General features: G+C 37.2%; 2 protein-coding genes and 1 pseudogene across 2 annotated transcripts; all 3 read right to left on the bottom strand.

Annotated features, from left to right (window-relative positions):
* Positions 1-1,583: 1,583 nt before the first annotated feature.
* Positions 1,584-4,816, bottom strand: LOC149405573 (putative leucine-rich repeat receptor-like protein kinase IMK3). The gene is made up of 2 exons (XM_089607307.1): positions 3,124-4,816; positions 1,584-2,449 (listed from the first exon to the last, which is right to left on the bottom strand). Exons 1-2 carry the CDS (start codon positions 4,604-4,606, stop codon positions 1,824-1,826), a joined length of 2,109 nt encoding a protein of 702 aa, XP_089463433.1. The 5' UTR covers positions 4,607-4,816; the 3' UTR covers positions 1,584-1,823.
* Positions 4,817-7,825: 3,009 nt separating this feature from the next.
* On the bottom strand, positions 7,826-9,086 carry LOC149405572 (PRA1 family protein B4 pseudogene; annotated as a pseudogene).
* A 3,453-nt stretch (positions 9,087-12,539) lies between these two features.
* Positions 12,540-14,277, bottom strand: LOC149405571 (Tautomerase/MIF superfamily protein). Its single transcript, XM_089607306.1, has 3 exons — positions 14,062-14,277; positions 13,097-13,297; positions 12,540-12,777 (listed from the first exon to the last, which is right to left on the bottom strand). Exons 1-3 carry the CDS (start codon positions 14,170-14,172, stop codon positions 12,742-12,744), a joined length of 348 nt encoding a protein of 115 aa, XP_089463432.1. The 5' UTR covers positions 14,173-14,277; the 3' UTR covers positions 12,540-12,741.
* Between the last annotated feature and the right edge of the window lie 6,967 nt (positions 14,278-21,244).

The following is a 21,244-nucleotide window of genomic DNA, read 5'->3' as shown; positions in this document are numbered from 1 at the left end:
ATCTTTTCATAAATGTCGAAAATCATGTAAGTCTTCTTGATCCGCCCACATGTCACAACACTAAATTCTCTAGCTAGTAGAGTTTATGGATTATATGTGTTATAGAATACATGTTAAGGTAAATTCTCTAAACTTAGGGAAAATATAGCTCTCTCACATCTCATTTTCTCTCTCGCTAGGTACAACTTTATCTCTTTAAATATATAGAAATAATATTGACTTTCACCTCACATTTAGCAATCGAACTACTGTTGGACGTCGAAGTGTGCGTCGGGTAAATCACTATGCGCCCATCTAGATCATTTTCATCTCTTTTCAAGGTTACGGAGGACGTAAATCAATTTCTAACGAGACAAAAAAATTACCGGATTTGAAGACGGTGTATTTGGTACCGTGGATTCTAAGGATGCCCGTGAGGGACACTTCTTGTATTCACGTTGCTACGACGGTGGTGGACTTCAAACTCCCCAACAGGGATTGGAGTGTCGAGCGCCTTTTGGGATTGTCTGGTTGAGGAGGTTTTAAAGATCCTTAGAATTCCGAAGGGACGGCGCGAATACTTTTTGTTGGCATTTCATGACGGATGGTGAATTCTCGAAGCTAAAGTTGCCTCCTAAAGTGTGTGGTTTCCTTGGAAATTCGTTGTAAGAACAAATGGATTGCCGAGATAGTGCTCATGTTTGGAAGGCTATGGGATGGTCGCATTTTATCAAAGGAGTGCACATTAAAGACTCCTATGCTCTCTCACTGATTTTGTGGCCTGTGTGTCTTCTTTATTCCCGTTAACCGTGGCGGGTTTGAAAGGAAAGCTTTGAAGATGGGCTGTTCCGAGATTATTCTTCAGTCAGACTGCAAATCGGCCATTGATGGTAAAACACTTGAAGAAGTTAATTGTACACTTGAAGAATTTCTCTGTCTATAATTCGTTTTCATGTTAGATCTAGTAAGATTGGCATTGAATGTTGAAGTTTTTATACTGTGGGAAGGATTGTTTCCCTCCTAACATTCAAAAATGTTTTGATTGCAGATTTGCCCGGGTTATATGTCAAGTCCTCTGAGATTCATTTGATATAGACATTTGAAGGCAATAAGATCTCTAATTAATTAACAACAATGAGAATATTTTAAGACTATTTTAAGGCCACTTAGATTCAGCCCGTTAAAAACGATAACTATAGCAATTAAGTTATATATAAATTGGAGTTTTGTTGTGACATACCCATTTTGCATTTACTTCACCATCAAGATTCAAATTATTCCTCCTATTAGTTTTTATTATATATTTAGTATTTTCTTTTATAGCAAGTAAGATAGACGACGAGCAAAATACCATTGGATTACCAAAATCAAGGGCAACTAATCTGCCAGGAGGCAAAAATTAGAGATGTGTAGAAAAGGTGACAAAAGTTTACACAAAGTTAAAATCATAAAAAAAAAAAAATTTTATTAAAAACGTTATTGAATTACAAACATTATTCCCTTTTCCCCTCCACCAAACCGGATAATGTAATAATAACAAAACTAAAAAATAAAATAATAATAAATCACAAATTAAATCATAAAAAAAAGGAACAAAAATCGTATTAAAAACGTAATCGAATACCACAAACTTTATTGGCTTTTTTCCCTCCACCAAAACAGATAATAAATTTTAAAAAATAATGATAATAATAAATCAATTACCCACCCCCACACAAATCTTCTTGTACTTTTTATATACACATAATAAGAATAAAAGAATACCTCTCCTAAACGTATAAGAAGAACAACCGAATTTCAAATCTCGTATGATTTCTTGCGCAACAAGCAACCCTTTTATTCACTCACTCCTTTGCGGAGGAAGACTCTTCTTCTTCTCCTTCTTCTGGTTGCGATTGTTGTTGCTGTTGGGCCTTGACGTCCTCCAACTGGGCCAAGACCTGAGCGGAGTCGGGCCGGGCCTCGGGGGACGGGTCGACACAGTGCAGAGCGAGCTTGAGGACGTTCAAAAGGTCGTCCCCGATAGCCGGGGCGTCCCTCATGAGCTCCAAGTCGAACACCTCGTTGGTCCACTCCTCCTTCACGATCGACGCCACCCACTGCGGCAATTCCATCCCGTTCGTCGGCTCTCCGGGGGACTTCCCCGTCAGAAGCTCCAGAACCACCACGCCGAGGCTGTACACGTCGGCCTTGGGCCCGCCGGGGCGAGGCTTTCCGGCGAGCTCGGGAGCGGCGTAGCCTGCGGAGCCGGCTGTGGCGGCGGCGGCGGAGGTGGCCGGGACGGTGGTGAGGCGGGAGAGGCCGGTGTCGGCGATGTGGGGCCCGGCGCGCTCGTCGAGGAGGACGTTGCCGGAGGTTATGTTCCCGTGGGAAGTGTTTTGTTCGGTGTGGAGGTACACGAGCCCGCGGGCCACGCCGATCGCGATGTTTAGACGGGTCGTCCAGTTGATCGCCGTCTCGGGTCCTCTGGCTACACGCGTGTCGAGTTTTTTCGTGATCGTAATTAGTTAATGGATGAAGAGAAATGAATAGAAATCGAATGAATGAATGAAGCAATGTGATAGAAACGTTTTACCCCCCAAACAACACAAGGGCTGTTTCTAGACTACGAGCAATGAATGAAGGGCAACAAGAAAAAGCTTAAAAAAAAAAAAAAAAAAAAAAAAAAAACTATAAACATGTATGAAGGGCAAACATATGATCAATACTAGTATGAAAGCCTGAACTAAAAATAAAAAAAGAAATGATCTTTACTCATAGAAATGAAAAGGATCAATACTAGTATGAAAACCTGAACTAAAAAAGAAATGATCTTTACTCAAAGAAATGAAAATGATCAATACTAGCATAAAAGAAATGCTCTTACTCAAAGAAATGTAAATGATCAATACTAGTATGAAAGCCTAAAACTAAAAAATAAAGAAAGAAATGATCTTTACTCAAAGAAATGAAAATGATCAATACTAGCATAAAAAGAAATGCTCTTACTCAAAAGAAATGTAAATGACCAACACTAGTATGAAACCCGAACTAAAAAAGAAATGATCTTGACCAATACTAGTATGAAAGGCTGAACCAAAAAGAAATGATCTTTAATCAAAGAAATGGAATTGAATAGACACACAAGTGAATAGCAATGGTTACCGTGAAGGAAGGAGGCGAGGCTGCCCTTGGGCATGTAGTCGTAGACGAGGAGCTTCTCTCCCTTGGGGCCCAAGTAATAGGCTCTGAGGGCGAGGATGTTGGGGTGCCTGATCTTGGCCAGAGCCGTGGCCTCGGCCTCGAACTCCTTGTGTCCCTTGGTTGTCTTCTCTCTCAGCCTCTTCACGGCCACTTCGTGCCCGTCCTCGAGGCTCGCCTTGTAGCAAGTCCCGTACCCGCTTTTTCCCATTATCTCCGCCGTCGCACACAGCAAATCGTCCGCCGTGAACGCCAACGGCCCGTCGAAGTGCACCAGCTTCCCTCCCGCCTCCCCGCCGGAGTGAATCTCCGCCGCCGGAGACGCCGCCGCCGCAGCCTTACCGCCCTTTTCCCCGCCGGAGCTCCTCTTCCTTCGCCGGATTAAGCAGCAGAGGAGGAGGCAGCAGAGGAGGAAGAGGAGGGTCAGCAGGAGAGCCCCGGCTGCGATCAGAAGGATGTCCTTCGTGCTGAGGTGGCGTCCCCGGTGGCGATCGGAAGGAGTGATCCTCGCCGGAGATGGTGGCTCCGGGGGAGGGGAAGGGCAGGCGGCGGCGGCGGCGCTGTACCCGCAGAGCTCGACGTTCCCGGAGAAAGAGGTGGAATTGAACTTCTCGGAGAGTTTCTCCGGGACTCGGCCGGAGAGGTTGTTCCGGGACAAGTCTAGGGTCGCGAGGCTCGGGAGATTCTCGAGAGACTCCGGGATTTCTCCGGAGAGGCGGTTCTTGCCGAGGGTCAGCGACGAGAGGTTCTTCAAGCCGCCGAGGGAGTCCGGGATTTTCCCGGATAGCCGGTTCGCTCCGAGGTCTAGGGTTTGAAGCCTCCGACTTCCATTGATGAAGCTCGGGATCGGGCCGGAGAGGCGGTTGAACCTGAGGTTGAGCCGGAGGAGGCGGGGAGGGTCGGCGAGGCCGGGCGGGATCGGTCCCGAGAGTAGATTGTTGCTCAAGTCAAGGGTTTGGAGGTTTCGGCACCGTGAAAGAGACGCCGGGACTTCGCCGGAGAGGCGATTATCGAAGAGATAGAGCCCCCGGAGATCGGGGAGGAGGGACAGGGATTCGGGAATCTCGCCGGAGAGAAAGTTTCCGTGGAGGCTGATCCGCCTCAGAGATCGAAGCTCGCCGACCTCGTCGGAGATTCGTCCGCCGAGGGCCTTCCAGGGGAGCTGTATCGCGATAACCTGTCCCTTCGAGCACTTGATCCCGGCCCACTTGCCGGAGCAAGCGTTATCGGTTGCGTTGCTCGTCCAGCTCCGGAGAGCTCCGGTGGGGTCCACGAGGCCGCGCTTGATTGCCTGGAGGGACTTGTGGTCGGCTTCGCTGGCGGTCCATATTATTTGCTGTTGCCCTGAGACAATCACCACAAGCTGAGCAAACAAGATTAACGAGGCATATAATACAAAATTACTATGATGATGACGATGATGATCATTAGTAATTCCCATTAACATGGAAAAAATCAAGCAACAATGACAATTAAAAAGATTTGCTTGAGTAAAGCGAGTTTTCTCAAGAGAGTGTAGTAGAGTGAGTGTTAAGAGGATGATACACCATGAAAGGTGAGAGGAGAGGATGAGAGAGAGAATTGGTGACTGGGAAGTGAGTGTGTGAGAGAGAGAGATATAAGAGAGGAGAAATTATGGTGAGAAAATAAAAATAAAAATTAAATCTTTTTTTATTTTTATTTTTATTTTTCGGGGACAGTGTCTGAGAGGGGTAGGCATATGATATGGGGGTCGGTCAGACTCTGAAAGAGTCTTCATTTTCGTTGGTTTGCCCCAACGGCTAGTTTCTCCTCATATTCACTTAACGGTCTGGGTTGAGGGAAAACAAAGCACGTACACGGTCTTCAATTTTGGAGTCGTTATACAACGGCTATATTTCACAGGGCCACATGAGTCACATGTGGACAAGTCAAAGTTTCACCAACTGAGACAGTCTAGGGTCACATGTTTTGTTTGACCATTATTTTATTATGACCAGACCACCCAGTTTTTTGGGCTCGGTTTTAATTGTACGGTCGCTTTTTAATGCCTACCTTTAAATTCTAGTTTATAGATTCTGAAAGGAACTTTTCAAGGTCGCCTGGCCTATGTTTGTTTCATTTCATTCGTACCACCGTGCAAATAATTCAAGTTCTTTTTGTTACCACTGTGAATTTTTATTTTATTTTAGTAACAACATATTTTTATCCAACATTGCTGGCTCGTCGTATCACCTTTTTGTGCTCAGAGGAAGACACGTGAATATCAATTTAAGTACACGTAAAATCTGAAAAAATTACCTTTTTCTTTTTCTTTTCTATTCTACATAGCTTTTGATGTGTTAATCAAGTACCAATATTTACTTTCTTCGTTGGATTTTGATTACGTTAAAACCATGCAGCTGTAATTACCAAAAGGGGAGAGATGTTAAGCAATTACGAGACCAAATTAGTAAAAGTTAATAGACCAATTCATTATGATGTCTTTGCGAGAACCAAAATTGCTTCTCTGCAACATGTCATATTCAAAAGAGTTCTTTCTTGGGAGAAAAAGATGACATATTCAAAATTAAAAGCGTTTCAGCCTTTTTTTTAACTCCCATTTGTCTGTGGTCACAACCGCACATACATTGTTAAATTTGAGATGGATAAACAATTCATTTTCATGAAGAAAAATAAAAGATCAATTCAAACAGTTCGCTGAATTCTTTCATGAACAAGAACGACTAGGAAATGACTCAGTCTCACACACCTAATTACTTCATTCAAGTGAATAATATGCTGCCGATTTTCCCGGTATGTCACTGGAAATTTATTTTCTTAATACTGGCCACCGAAAGCAAAAGAACCCGAGATTTCGGTAATACTGGCAAAAATTCGACGGGAATCTGACATCAAGCCAATTTTATTATACATAAAAATAACACAATTTCCGCTGAAATAAAAAAAAATGACCAAATTTCTAAAATTCCAGTGATATCTGGCATTTCAAAAAATTTAAACGTTTCTAAGACATTTTAATAGTAAGCTTCAACCTCATTCCAATTAGCATATGAACTGCCAGTCTAATATTCCGTGAAAATCAATTCAACTCCACATAGATCAATAAAAAAAGAAGAAGAAAAAAAATCATTGAATCAATCGATCATTCTTCAGGGTACATGAGCCAACCTCGCAATATTTTGCTCACGATTTAGACGCAACAGTAAAGTAGAAGTTTTTACCACAAAATGAGTACGCTTCAGCTGGAAAATTATCGATTGTACATCGCCTATAGATTTATGCAAACACTCGTTACAATCATATCCGCGGAAAATTAAGGATTTAAAAAAGCAAAATCACATTCTTAAATTTCTCCTGTTTTCGAAAGAAAAAAAAAAACTCAGATTCAAACAGTTCACTGAAATTTTTTCATGAATAAATAAGAACAATCTTGTAGCGACTAGTGATTTAAACAATGTCAGCTAGCCACTAAGCTTGGCTCAATACAGCAAATAACACATCCGTTGGTGATCAATTATTTACAGCTTAAATCCACAAAGCAAAACAAATTATAATTCAGGTCTGAAGTTGATCCATATTATATGATCAAACACAAATGAATCAGACAGCTTTTCAACAGTGACAAGTTTTATCAGGGAGACTAGATCAGAGAATAAATTATAAATACTTCCAAAGAGGAAACAAAACGAAATATGACAAAGCATAGAATCAACCATTCAACAGGGAACACGAGACAACCTGGAAATAGTTTCTCCATAAGTAGAGAAATTAGATCGACAAAACATTCAAACAAATTCAACTAGATTTCGAATTAAATTCCCAGTAGGGCTGTTTGATATCTAAAATGAAAATTGAATGATATTTTCAAAGACTTTTTTTGTGGCTTCAATTTCATGTAATCAAATCCTACTCAAGCCAACAATGAAGGATTTAGAAGCAAGGATAAATGAATACAATTCAGCCGGAATATTCTCCACTGTATATGTATGACCTATAGCTTATGCGAAACCACATTTTTATATGACTTATGAACTATGTCTATTCTTAACTTTACCGATTAAAGATTACAACTTCTATGCAGAGGTTTTCAAAAACTCATACGTGAAATTAAAATCCCAGGTCCAAAATTGGAATCACACTCTTGAAATAGTTTCTCCATAAACAGAGAAATTAGATCGACAAAACATTCAAACTAATTCAACTGGATTTCGAATTAAATTCCCAGTGGGGCTGTTTGATATCTAAAATGAAAATTGAACGATATTTTCAAAGACTGTTTTTTTTAAAGATTGTTTTTCAGCCGGAATACTCTCAACTGTATGACCTATAGCTTATGCGAGACCACATTTTTATATGACTAATGAACTATGTCTAACCTTTACTTTACCGATTAAAGATTACAACTTCTATGCAGAGGTTTTCAAAAACTCATACGTGAAACTCAAATCCCAGGTCCAAAATTGGAATCACACTCTTGAAATGAATAAAACTGCGATGAGTTTTTCAAGTATTACATATTATACATTGTACGGTATTACATGAATATAACAGAACAAGAAATGAATCAAATCAATGCATCTGGTAACAACTTTAATGCAGATATTTTCGATCTGAGAGGTGAAACTCAAACCCTAGATCCAAAAATTTGAAACCACATTCTTGAAATGAATAAAACAACATCGAGTTCTTAAAAAGTTTCGAATTACGATGCGATTAAGCAAAGTGAAGCTACGTACACATTGTATAGTATCAGATATATAACAGAACAATACAAGAACAAGCAATGATTGACAGATCTGGTAAAACAAGGATCCGAAGACTCACACATCCATATCCAAAATTCCTCTATAATTGCAATAATTGTATGTAACAACTTGAATGCAGATCTGCGGTTCTCGAACTCAGACGTGAAACTCAAATCCTAGATCCAAAACCGAAACCTCATTCTTAAAATGTCTAGGGAAATTCGAATTACGACAAAGTGAAGTTTAAGTACACATTGTATAGTATCATATATAACAATAAGCAACGAATGAACAGATCTGGTAACACAAGGATTCGAATCGAATTCACAAATCCATATCCAAAACTCCTATATTACTGCGAATATCGTACGTATTACCCGACGAATCAGACTCTGGCGGCGACCATAGCCGGACCCGCGGCCGCGGCGGCGTTGGAAGCCGCGCCGGAGAGGAACGAGAGGAATCCGGTGGAGACGGACTGGTCCTGTCCGTCGAGGAAGAGATCCTCGGGAACTCGGAGAGCAGCGTGGGCTGCGACGACGCCGAATCCGAGAAGAAGAGCGGAGATTATGATAGATCCGACGCTGGTGAAGAAAACCACGACGGCGCTTAGGGCTATGAGTCCCCAGAGCGTCTGCGTGTCGGAGTAAGTCCGGCCGAGAATGACGAGAGGCTGATCGGAGGGGCGGAAGAGGTAGAGGAAGAGCCAGCCGGCGAGGAGTCCCACGAGGAGGAGGAGAGAGAAAGGATTGGTGAGGAGAGAGATCGCCAACACGGCGGCGACGGCGGCGAGGTAATTGACGCGGAAGTATGAATAGTTTTTGCGGAGCCGGAACGTGGCGTCGGAGATGGATTCCGGCCGAGAGAAGGCGGTCCGGTCGACGAGCTCCGACCATGGGCGTCGCTGAGAGAGGCCGTTGCGGAAGGACTCGGCTACGCTGCCGATGAAGGCTCGGAAGGCCGGGGTTGCGACCGGTGCTTGGGATTCCGATGAGATCGCGGTGGTTGTGGCCGGAGGGACGTTTGAGATCGGGAGGATCGGCGGTGGAGATGAGGAAGCCATTGTTGATCTTTGTTTGGAATTGAAGCTCACTTTTTTCTTTTTTTTTTTGGTTTGGGGAGTTGGGTTTGGGTCTCTTTTCTTTTTATGGTTTTATGGGAAACGCGTGATTTGATGTCAAAGGAAAGAAATAAAGAAAGAGAAACTTCATTGAAATTGAGATTTTTATTTATTTATTTTATTTGGCATCGGTGTCTCTCTTAACTTTTCCTCTTCTTTTAGTTTTGACGCGTAAGCTTTTATTCTGACAATTAATAGCTATTATAGTAAAAATAATAATAATAATAATAAGAAACTATTTTAGTAATTTTGAAGGTGGATATACAAAATTACAAATGTTGTACTTTAGAGAATAAAAAAAATGTAAATTCCTATAGTTTTCTTGGTGTCCTTTGAATTGAGGAAATTACGAAGGAAAGAAAATTATATAACCAAAAATTGGATTTTATTTTCTTTGAAAAGAATAGGGAAAAATATATTTATTTAAAAAAAAATTATTATACAAAAATATATATTTACTAAATAAAAGAGATATACGTGGACCTATAACAAATTTACGTGGGAGTCTTTTTTCTACTTATGTCTACAGTTACTATTTATATTATATTATAAATATGACAACTATAGTATTTAAAAAGCTCATATGTTATAAACTTATTTCAAATTTCTCACTTTTAATATGTAGAATTGAAACTAAGGAGGTCAAAAGTGCAATAACGAAAATATTTAAAGGGATTGCATGCGGAAAACTCTACGTAATTACGTACATGAAAAACACATCGGAGATGTGCTTTGTAAATGCCGTTGGATATGTCTTTGACTTGGACGCGAACTAAATTGGCACGTATTTGTAATTAACTAATAATTGGTGACTTGTTGGATTAAGATATAAGGACACTTAACCATTAAGGAATCTTATTTCATTACTATTATTTTTATATTAGAAGAAACCAATGAGGAATTGAAGTATACTAATCATAATAGACATTTTCTTTCAGGAATTCCCTTTTTTTTAACCACATCAAGTAGGAAGAAGAAAAAGAAAAAGAAGAAAAAAATAGCAAAGTCAAACGTTGTAATTGTCAAAATAGCAAAGTCAAACGTTGTAATTGTCAAAATAGCCAACTTTTGGTTTATTTTTAATGTGTAACCAATATACCACATTAACAGTAAAAAAATACAAATTTGCCCTTCATTTAAATAATATCAAATCAAAATATTTGGAAGATTCCCGCGTCCAAAAAAGAAAGAAATGAAATTGGAATCGCGTGAATAAATGCCAAGTCAAACAGATCCACCGTGATAAATGCATATCTAACAAATCCACCGTGATAAATGTTTATCTTTCAAACACGCAACCAAACCTACACCGCACGAGAAAAAATTCAAAAACAAAGTCAATTAACAGCAATTAACAGATATTAACGTTAATTAATAGAATTGAAATCGTTCAAAAACCTACATAACAGCAATTAACAGGTATTAACGTTAAGTAATAGGATTGAAAATCGTTCCATACATGAATCAGCTGGGAAGAACAAGGAAACAATTCAAAAACAAAGTCAATTAACAGCAATTAACAGATATTGACGTTAATTAACAGGATTGAAATCGTTCAAAAACCTACATAACAGGAATTAACAGATATTAACGTTAATTAACAGGATTGAAATCGTTCAAAAACCTACATAACAGCAATTAACAGATATTAACGTTAATTAACATGATTGAAATCCACACAAAGTCAACAGATTAAGAACAAATCAATAGAAATCCATACAAAGTCAACAGATTAAGAACAAATCAACACGTATCAACACAAATTAACAAGAACCAACAAGAGAAATACTTACCCGGATACAAGTTGGTGGGAACGCCTTGCGCATACTTGCACGTATCAAGAGGACAATGTTCCTCCGCGATCCACGCTGCCTCATTCACGCACTCCCTGCACTCGCACCCATCCGCTCCTCCCTCGCATTGCGCCGCCGCCGCCACTGACTCATATACCGTCCTCCTGAACCCTCCGCCGCCGGAGATCTCCTCCTCCAACGCCGCCAACACCACTTCTCTCATCGCCTCTAATCCGAACCCTAACCCTAATCCGGCCGCCGCGGCGCTCTCTCATCAAGTCGTGTGGAGAATCTCGCCCGAAGTAGAGGACGAGGAGAACTTCTCGCCGGAGAAGATCCCTCCGTCGTCGGGCTCGGACCGGAGGTAGCATCACCGGATCTGGATCCGAGCGAACTCCGCTTCGCCGCAGACGGAGCGGGAGATCTCAGCGAGCTTAGTCACGCAGCTCCAATACCGCTCGGCGGAGATGTATTCTTTGCACTGGAACGCGTTGGAGATGGCGCTGAGACTTGGGTTGGGCTGTTGGGCGTCGTCAGGAGAGATGACAACCGAGCTTGGATCTCCAACGCGAAGAAGAAGACCAGTGGTAGGGTTGAGAAAGAGAGAGATCACGTAATCAAATTCAAATTGTAATTGAGAAGAAATTTATTGCCATTAATTACGAAATCAGACACATTTGACTTTCTATTTTTGTATAATTATAAAAATAACACGTTATATTCTCAAGAGGGTCATTTTCGACCAAAAAAATAGGCTGAAACGCCACATCATCAATTTTGGCTATTTTAAAAAAAAATTCTAAACGTTGGTTAATATACAATTTCAACGTTTGATTTTGACTAGTCCGTCTAATCAAATGCAGTGAAAAAAAAAAAGGAATCATTTTGAAGCAAGCTAACTAACATAAAATGCAAACCTTTTATTTTTCAATTTACTTTCGCTTGACGCGAAAGCGAGATTTAGCTCAAGTTGAGAGGTGCAACTGAGCTATCATAATTTCGTGGGTATATACATATATATATATATATATATATATATATATATATATGTGTGTGTGTGTGTGTGTGTGTGTGTGTCTAAAATTAAAAGTCAATAATGAAATGTTCACGCGAACTCACTTACTACAAAGTCTATAATGCCAAATAGAGACTCATTTTATATTATTATAAATTGATGGAAAATAGAGATTAATTATGATTGAAAGTCATGGAAAAACAGAGAAAAGGCAGAATAAAATATGGAAAGAGACACAAATCGTGGCCCCTGAAATTCGGATAAATATCACTTCCCACTCAACTTTTCTAGGGAAAAATGAAATCCCTTTCCCTCTTATTTCCTTTCCTCATTTATTTCGGCCAAAAGTCTTGTGAAACGGTGAATGGAAGCTTATCAAGCCACTGGGTTTTGGGAATGTCCTATCTGGTTTTCATACACTCCAATGGTTTAGGCCTTTGTTCTCTTTCTGAGTTTTTACCTTGCCAAACAAAAAAAAAAAGAAAGGCCATTCCCTATTTATTGCATTAATTCTTTTCCCCAACTTCCCATACATATAGGGAAGGAGAGTTTGACCACATTCTATAGTAAAGACTTGGCTTAACTCGTCAGCAAAATCAAGAGCAGATGTACTGGTTTCAATATGATGACTAGAAAATTATATTTTAAAAAATCTTTTCAACCTATCAAATGCAAAAATAAATAAATAAATAAAAATGAAAGAAAATGAGAACTGAGAATATATGAATCATCAATATAAAACTTGATCATTCTGATTAATATCGAGCAAGCGTTTGTTTGTCCTTTTGGCCTTCTGGTTCATTACACAGAAGAACAGCATAAATGTTCATGACTAGGACATAGAGCTGCTCTGAAAGAAAACAAAAGCCTTATTGCTGGTTCATTTTTTTTCTTGGCCGATTCACGCGCGAATTAACAGACGAGATTTCAAAAGGTCGATCCGTTCCATCCAAAGTCCGAACCCTGCGAAACAACACATCCAAACTATCAGAACCACAAAACAATAATAATAAGGATAAGAATAAGAATATCAAATATGCATAACAAGGAATGTTAATTTTTTTTTTCTTTTTATCCAGGCTCAAAAACAGTGAAAAAAAAGGTTTAATTACATGATCTAGTTCTGGTGTAAAGCATGTAAACACTGTGCATATTCTCGAGATGGGTTGGCCTAAACAAACCAGGAGGAACAATGCAACGATAAGGAAAAAGAGAACTATCGAACACATATCACTATACGAAACAGAGATTTTTTTTTTTTTTGAGAGAGAGAGAGGCTCGCCTTGGAATCATGGAACTTGAGAAAGTATCGTGATTTGGGAACTGAGAGCTTGGAATCGAGGATCGCCGAGATCGCTGCGCTCAGCTTCTTGTTGACCTCTGAGTTGAGTCCTCCGATCGAGATCAGCTCGCCGTACGCCGCTGGTTCCTCGGTCCCGCCGAACGAGATCGGCACCGAACCCTTCAGAACAACCATCACATACTATGTATTGCACAAAAAACCCAATTAATACAACTTTTTCCTCTTCTTCCTCTTCTCAAGCTTAAAAAAAAGCAACTAGTTGTTAGGGATAGACAGTCTAAACAGTCCTAGATGTTATACAGCTTATAATTTAAGCTATTAGTAGTTCAAAGAACTGGTACTTTTTCTAACCAGATATTCAGCCATTATTCTATCGAAGCTTTCTTCGAATAATTTACAAAATAAACTGAAAAAACGCATATCTAGTTTCGTCACACACAATATTTTATTTCACCACTACATGAGTTCAAATCTCAGAACGCACACAAAAAAGCCAAAATTAGTAAAGCTTCTTTTTTTCTTCTTCTTCATCATCTTAAGCTTAAGCTTAAAAAGAAGCAACTAATTGTGAGTAAATACAATCCAAACAGTCCTATATGTTATATACAAAGTTATGGTGGTTTATGATTCAAGCTATTAGTAGTTCTAAAACCAGAAATTGAGCCCAATATGAGTAGTTCTAAAGGAACACAGAAATATTATCACTACTAAACGAGCTCAAATCAATATACACTCATCGCGGAATAAACCTTCGGACCCAAAATGAGAGTAAAAACCCTATTTACCTCAACACCAAAAAACAAAACAAAAAAAATATCTTGAGTGAATGACCAAAGAGATTAGAGACGTGAAAAGCAAGAAAAAGCTCGTCGAAATTCACAACCCTAGCTGTGAAGACTATAACAAACGAAAAAGAAAAAAAAATGAAGGAATCGAAAACGTACAGCCTCGGGCTTGCCGATAATTTTGGAGACGACTGAGGTGGCTTCGGAGAGGATCGATGACGTGTCAACGCCGTCGAGGCTCACGTTGGTTGATATGTTGAGGCACGGCATGGTTTTGAAGATTCGGTTTCGCCGAGAAAAACACACACGAAGAAGAAGAAAGATGACGAAATGAAAGAGAACACTGAAGAAAGTGTAAAAATAACTAAATATCAACCACACCACACCAGACAGACACACACTCTATGCCACGTCATCCGCTTTTTTTTTAATTATCCCATGTAAGAGACTGGGCGGCTCAAAGCCCAAATCTTTTTAATGTCCCAATTAGGCCTATGAAAAAAAAAAAAAAAAAGAGAAGGGATATGACAAAAATCAAGGACTTGACATTGACCCAATAAAAATATGGATAATTCCAAAGCTATCATCATTATTTTTTCCATTAACCAAAATTCATTAACTATTTCAAATTCCAAAATCATGACCAAATTCGTTAATAGTAGGATGTGGAATTGATTACCCCACGAACTCGATCCAACGGACTATATATAGAAAGGAGCATGGTCGAAACAAGGACACTTCACATTATCATACACACAAGCACTCGCGAGAAACTTCACCTATTGTTCAGCACCATCATTTATTTTCTCACTTTTATTAGTTTCGTTTGTATTTAGAGATAATATTGCCTAGAAATACAGAGTTATCGAGACTGCGTGCTCGGAACCAAATTCTCTTCGTAAGACAATTGTTGTACTAATTTTGGCTTTCAACAGCAGGAAATTTCGCCAATCTTTATTATTTATTTATTATTTTGTTAAGGATAGTTTTAGTTTAGGCTGATGATTCCAAGAATATTGACATAATTTTTTTTTCACAGATATCAGTATTTTAAATTGAAATTATAAACAAACCTTATTTCATAATTCAGCTTGATCCAGCTTTTTTTTCAATTTCAATTAAAAAAAAACAAAATAAAAAACTAGATCAAGCTGAATTATAAAATAAATAAATAAAAATAAGAAAAAAAAACTGTAAACATTAAGAAATATAACTATCTAGAAAAAAATAGACATATACGGTAATTTACGAAATAAAAACAAATAGTTGATAGTTCTAGAATAATTTGTGAAAAGTCAGTAATTTACGAAATAAAAACAAATATTTGATAGTTCTAGAATAATTTGTGAAAGGTCGACTTTTTCACCTCTCTATGCTATTAATAAACGTCGACTCTTATTATGGTTTGGTATTTTTGAATAATTGCTGAAAATTTCTAGAGGGCCACGAATATTATTCCGATGCTTTTTTTTTTTTTTCCCCTTCCTTTTCATACAAAACTAAATAGTCACATAACAAAATTTGTCAATAGAATCCCTCAAGTAACTGGTGATGAGAGGTTCTTCTTCTTCTTCCTCTCTTCCTTGAATAAGTTTAACTCGTTATGCATTTCAATACAAATGAAGAAAAGATGCCTTGACAGACCAAGATAGACCACGATAAGCAGGGATGCAAAATTGCTGTGCTCTTTGTAAAAGAAGAACATAAGAGCATAGCCAAGAACGCAGAATATAAACGCAGCCTTGGTGAATAGCCACGTAGCCTCCTCGTGAAGTTCAGTACCCACAACTTGTGGTATACCCCTAAAAAAAAAAACAAAAAAAAGACCTCTCTTTATTTGTTATGCATTCAGCGATTTAAACAAAAAAAAGTCTATTTATTTTAGACTTTTTGGTAATAGTAGCTCTTTTGATCCTAACCTATTTTATTCCTTAACCTATTGATTTAGTAGCACAGTCTAAAACAAAGTATATGACTGTTTTGTTAATTGACTCAATAAAGTTCAGTGCTTTGAGGCAAAGATGTTTGTCGTTGGAGATAAAAATTATACAAATGACCACACTGGTCAATGTGATTTGGGTCAAGACCTGAATTTCGACGACCAAACAAATTACACAAAGCCTTGTCTAACGTCAAAACACATAATATTTTTACTCAAAAGCCTTTTTGGGAGAAATGAACTTCTAACTATATATGTTCGCACTTTTTTTTTTTTGAGAAATTGCTTAATTTGTCATTAATTTCATAACGTTTTCCCACTTTCCACCAAAAGACTAATTTTTCCCAAAATAACACCACTATGTCAACAATGTTGACATCTAATAGTGAATGACAAACATAGATGTCAACATTGTTGACATAGATGATGTCATTTTGGGAAAAATTGACATTTTTGTGGAAAGTGAGAAAATGTTATGAAATTGGTGGCAGATTAAGCAATTTTTCTTTTTTTTATTCATGTAAACAACTTTATTATCGTTAAACTCTTCGAGGTCTCGAAAAACCGACTCATGTAATGTAAACTACTTGAAACATATTTCCTAACTAAATTAAAGCATCAATAGAACTACTAATGTTTAAAAAAAAAAAAAAAAAAAAAAAGTACAATCATAAGAGAAGACTAATTGCGCTGAAAACCCTTTTATTTTATTTTATTACCTCTCTAAATCCCGATGCATGACGTCCGTGAAAGCAGTGATCAAGGACCGTTCCTGCAATATCCTCTTCAACACTAAAGGCCTAAGCCTCCTGAAACGATAACTAAGCACTATCGAAGCCGGGATATATACGAAGGCGTACATAATAAAATTCACACCCGCCAAATTTTCCTCTTCTTCGTTATCGGAGTCAATATAATAGATCAATCTCTGGAATGGTATTACACACAAAACAACAAGCTGGATGATCCACATTACACAAGATGGTATCAACAGCAGAGGCGAACCAATATTCACGCCCTTCATAACCCTTCTTTCAAACTCCGTACTTACTGCAGAGATAAATTGATATTCCCAAACGAAAATATCAGAATAAGATTAAACGTTACTGTACGGATTCACTCGATTAATCCGATAATGAACTTACCAGCGATTCCAGAAAGGGAAATCATTTTTTTGCCCTTGAGAAAACGAATGAAGAATACGGATTCAAACGAGGATTATTGCTTCGCTGTTCTTCGCCAGATCGCACAGCCACAGTTTGGATTTTCTTAAATTTGAAAACCCTAATTGAATGTTTAGACGCTTGTGTGAATTTTTATACTGGTTCCCACTACTCATTCACGCGTTTAATTCCGACAATAAAAACTTCTCGTTCTTATTCCTGCTCATTAGTAATATATACGTAGTAATGATATATATATACGTTATATATCTCTACGTAAATATATATATATATAGTAATAATATATATGGTATTAATAAGTTATTCACGTATTAGTATCTAGATATTATAGTTCTATATCTCCGTATCTTATATTGAATTAATATAGATACATATATACTAGTTAATTAGGTTTATTTGGCATCAGCGTATTAGGATACTTAGACCAACTCCACCCGATAACACTATTTTCTACTCTATTTTACAGTACATGTCACATCAAACACTATCTCATCTCCAACCGAACTCTATTTTTTACACCAAATTGAAATATTAATTTTATATTCAACTTTCTCTTATTTATTTCTATACCCTTATATTTATTTAATATCTTTCAATTATACCAAAGAAGAAAATAAAATAATGAAAATGAATTTAAATAAAATATAAGATCCTCAGGTTCGTGCATTTTGGTCGGAAGCTGAACAAGCCAAATTTTACAAAAGAGAGCCGAACAACAACAATCTCAAACACCATTTTCCAATTCTGATTCATATTCACAATATTTCACCGGTCTTGGAGGATCCGGCGCTAATCTTCCCGACTACTAGTTTATGTATTGTAAATTTATTTTTTTGTTGCATTTTGTTTTTTTTTTTTTTTAACATTTCGATGTCGTTGTAATGTTATTTTATTTCTCTTTTAAAATTAATGTCGTTTTAGTTTTTCCCAAACTCCAAATGTTAATGTTGTATTTGAAAATAAATTTAATGAATAATTTAAGGATAAATATGATATAATTTTATAAATAAATACAAATATATAAATTATAAATTTTATAGGGACTAAAAAAATATTTTGGTGTAGGGAATAGTGTAACACCATATTTGGCGTGACACCACCCCTATTTAATATCTCACGCCATAATGGCGTGAGATATGCCGCTCGGTTGGAGCATCTTTGGACGCTATCCCCACCTTTTAGCGTACGGGTGGGGATGGTCTTAGTACTTTATAATATTTAGTTTATTGCTTACGTATTAAGATATTCAATATTTTATTGTATTTACTTTCTGAAATCAGAGTCGTGGTTAAGGTTTTATTATAAATAGGCTTTTAGGCCTCATTGTAAAAGAAGATTTTGATGAATGAAAAAAAAAAAAAAAGTTTTCTCTAATTTTTTTGTTTTTAGTATTCTTTGTGAATCTACGAGTTCAATGCGCCCTTAATTTGGTATTGATTTTAGGAAGAATCATTGACTGGTATTCGTGCACGAATCAACGGCCTTGATTACTCATCATTTCCACCACCTCCCGCTACCCTCAACTCAATACACAGAGTACTGTAACCCAGTTTGTCTACTAACGACTGTTTTGAGATGAATATGCAGGAAAGAGAGAGCATAGGTCGATGATGTGCTTAATTATGGCTACTAAAAATCAAGGTGAAAACTTTTCTCAAGGTGGACATCGACGAATTTCGTGGCAAATAGTATCAAGTCATTATAGATAGAACATTTCTAAGAAGGACAATGAAGGATATGTGAGCATGGTTGGAACTTGTGAACTTTGTGAAGATGTTAGTCATAGTTAGAACTTTTTGTTGGTTTTCGATGAACTTGTGATTCATAGTTAAAAATTGTGTTCTTCTAACTTAGACCATTTAGAAGAAGTTATGGTATTATGAATGGTAAAATATAATGGTTTTTTTTTTTTTTTGGAAAAATCACTTATAATGATATTAATGCAGATTGATATTGTTTTTCTTCATATCTGGTGCAGGGAATCATCTAGAAATTTTTGGCTATAAATATTCCAAATTGAAATATTAAAAAAAAATAATAATAATTCAATGGCGTTTAGCTAAAAGGCGCCATTAAAAGTTTCTAGTCTTCTGTTTTCTGACGTGGCAGAACTTTTAATGGCGCTCAAAAAACGAATGTCATTAACGATCTTTGCTGCCCTCTACCAACGTGGCCTTTCACATTGTCATATTTAATGGCGGTTTTTTCTAAAACGCCATTATAAACTTTTAATGTCGCCTATTTTAATGGCGCTCAAAAAGTGCCATTAAATCTTTATAATGGCGGATTTTGAATGCCATTAAAAGCATTTTTTCTACTAGTGCTAGTATGTCTGCCTGAAGTGCTCTCATGATGCTGGATGACAATGGTGTTGCTCAATCGAAGCCCGAGGAGCATATTAGATTATTTGAATTAACGTTACAGAATAATTATGTTAATCCCCATATTGTTATTGTTTATTTAAGATTAACGATTGTTCACGTGTTCTTTTATTCCGCATTAGTAAACAATAAGAAACATATATTTGAATTCCCAACATAGAGGATAAGAACGATCGTCCGTGTCGCATACCAAGTGTGATTTTCCAATAAGTTTGCATTGGAAAACGCCAGGGGATCTACTATCTCTTAGATGTCAACTTAAGTAAACAATTAAAAAAAACCTTCAATATTCGAGTTTCCCTTCTTTATCTGATGAAATAATGTTATGACGTTTTTGCTTAGGTCATGCTGACTTTGGGTATTTAAGACACTTGGTTTCATTATAAAATGTTGGTTCCTTACAATGTGATATATATTAGTTTGCTAAGCAATAATTTTTTTTTCTCTCAATCAAATATGGTATTTCATCCATTCCTTCTTTATTAATACATAGTGATACGTGGAGACCATTTCTTATCCCCAAACATTCAGGAAGATGGTTCATCACTATTCATTGAAAGAAAAATTTGAAGCATCAAATCCCTTCAAAACTTTATATATTATGATTGAAACTCAGTTTCAAACAAAGATTCAAATATTAAGAACTCATAATGGCATTTTAGGTAAATTTGTAATGAAAAAGGCATCATCCATCATCTCTTATGTTGATACAGCTCAACAGAAGGATATTGCCGAAAGAAAAATAAATAACCTACTTGAAATTATCCAGCTTTAATGTTTTCTATGATTTTTCCTCAACTTAGGGGAGATGCTTCATATGTAATTAATAGAATGCCAGTGCTTAGCTATCAAACTCCGATATAAAATTCCATAATCACTGTCCATACAATAAATATTTTACCAATCTATCTCCATAAGTCTTTGGTTATACTATTTTTGTTCACATTCATGATCGTAAAAGAGGAAAATTTTGTTCACATTCGTGATCGTAAAAGAGGAAAATTGGACGTGAGAGCTACTAAATGTTTTTTCTTTGGTTTCTTTTTGACACGGAAAAGTTTCAGATGCTTTAATCCCAGCTCAGGTAAATTTTCGTAAGTATTGATGTTACGTTTTTTTTAAACAAATCCTTTTAATTTTAGAAAATATCTCTTCTGGGGAAGAAGATGTTCATCATTTTTATCCCTAATTACATTTGGGGAGTAAGTATTCTACTTATTTAATGAACCAGGTGCCAGCAGGAGTTTTAAGTTACAAACAACGGTGAGCATCCTTCAAAATAATTTCTAAAAAACAAGTGTTATTCATTCCATTACAATAATAATAAAATAATATAGAATGTATGTGCTCATAAGAAATCCTGATTGAACGAGTAAATTGGACCCAAACTGAAAAAAAAAAAAAAAAAAAAAAAAAAAAAAAAAAAAGGTTTTATTTATAGCCCGACTCTAAATGTTTTGATACGTCGCCCCCGATGGGTGAGTCAGGGCTACAAATAAAAACACTTTTTTTTATTATATAGAATGTTCTAAAAGAAGGATGTTTTATATAATGTCACCCCAATAAAATGTTTTATTCACCCAGTTCGTAAAGAAACAGGGATTTTGTCAAGCTCAATTCGATCATATCTATTCACCAAAATTCTCAACTAAGGAAGAACAGTTGTCCTAAAAATATATGTGGATGACACGTCACCTTAGATAATCAAGAACAACTTAAGACTCTAAAAAGAAAATTAGCAAAGGAGTTTATAGTTAAAAGACTTGGGAGAGCTAAGGTTTCCAAGGACGGTATCAGCGTGTCACAGCGGAAATTCATCCTTGATCTCCTTGATACTG

The sequence above is a fragment of the Urtica dioica genome, chromosome 2 (assembly GCF_054948205.1).
Source record: "Urtica dioica subsp. dioica isolate 48M chromosome 2, U.dioica_male_clone48M_v1_H2, whole genome shotgun sequence".
Classification (NCBI taxonomy): domain Eukaryota; kingdom Viridiplantae; phylum Streptophyta; class Magnoliopsida; order Rosales; family Urticaceae; genus Urtica; species Urtica dioica.
The sequence above is the reverse complement of the archived record's forward strand: the minus strand, read 5'-3'. Positions and strand labels throughout refer to the sequence as shown.

What these genes read in the sequence shown, in the direction of transcription:
- LOC149405573 (XM_089607307.1), bottom strand. Translation starts at nt 4,606, where the DNA reads ATGTTAATGGGAATTACTAATGATCATCATCGTCATCATCATAGTAAT. An exon ending in CCTCGCCTCCTTCCTTCACG is followed by an intron (nt 2,450 to 3,123) that starts GTAACCATTGCT and finishes ACACGCGTGTAG; the next exon opens with CCAGAGGACCCGAGACGGCG.
- LOC149405571 (XM_089607306.1), bottom strand. Translation starts at nt 14,172, where the DNA reads ATGCCGTGCCTCAACATATCAACCAACGTGAGCCTCGACGGCGTTGAC. An exon ending in TTATCGGCAAGCCCGAGGCT is followed by an intron (nt 13,298 to 14,061) that starts GTACGTTTTCGA and finishes TGCAATACATAG; the next exon opens with TATGTGATGGTTGTTCTGAA. An exon ending in TCAAGTTCCATGATTCCAAG is followed by an intron (nt 12,778 to 13,096) that starts GCGAGCCTCTCT and finishes GTTGTTTCGCAG; the next exon opens with GGTTCGGACTTTGGATGGAA.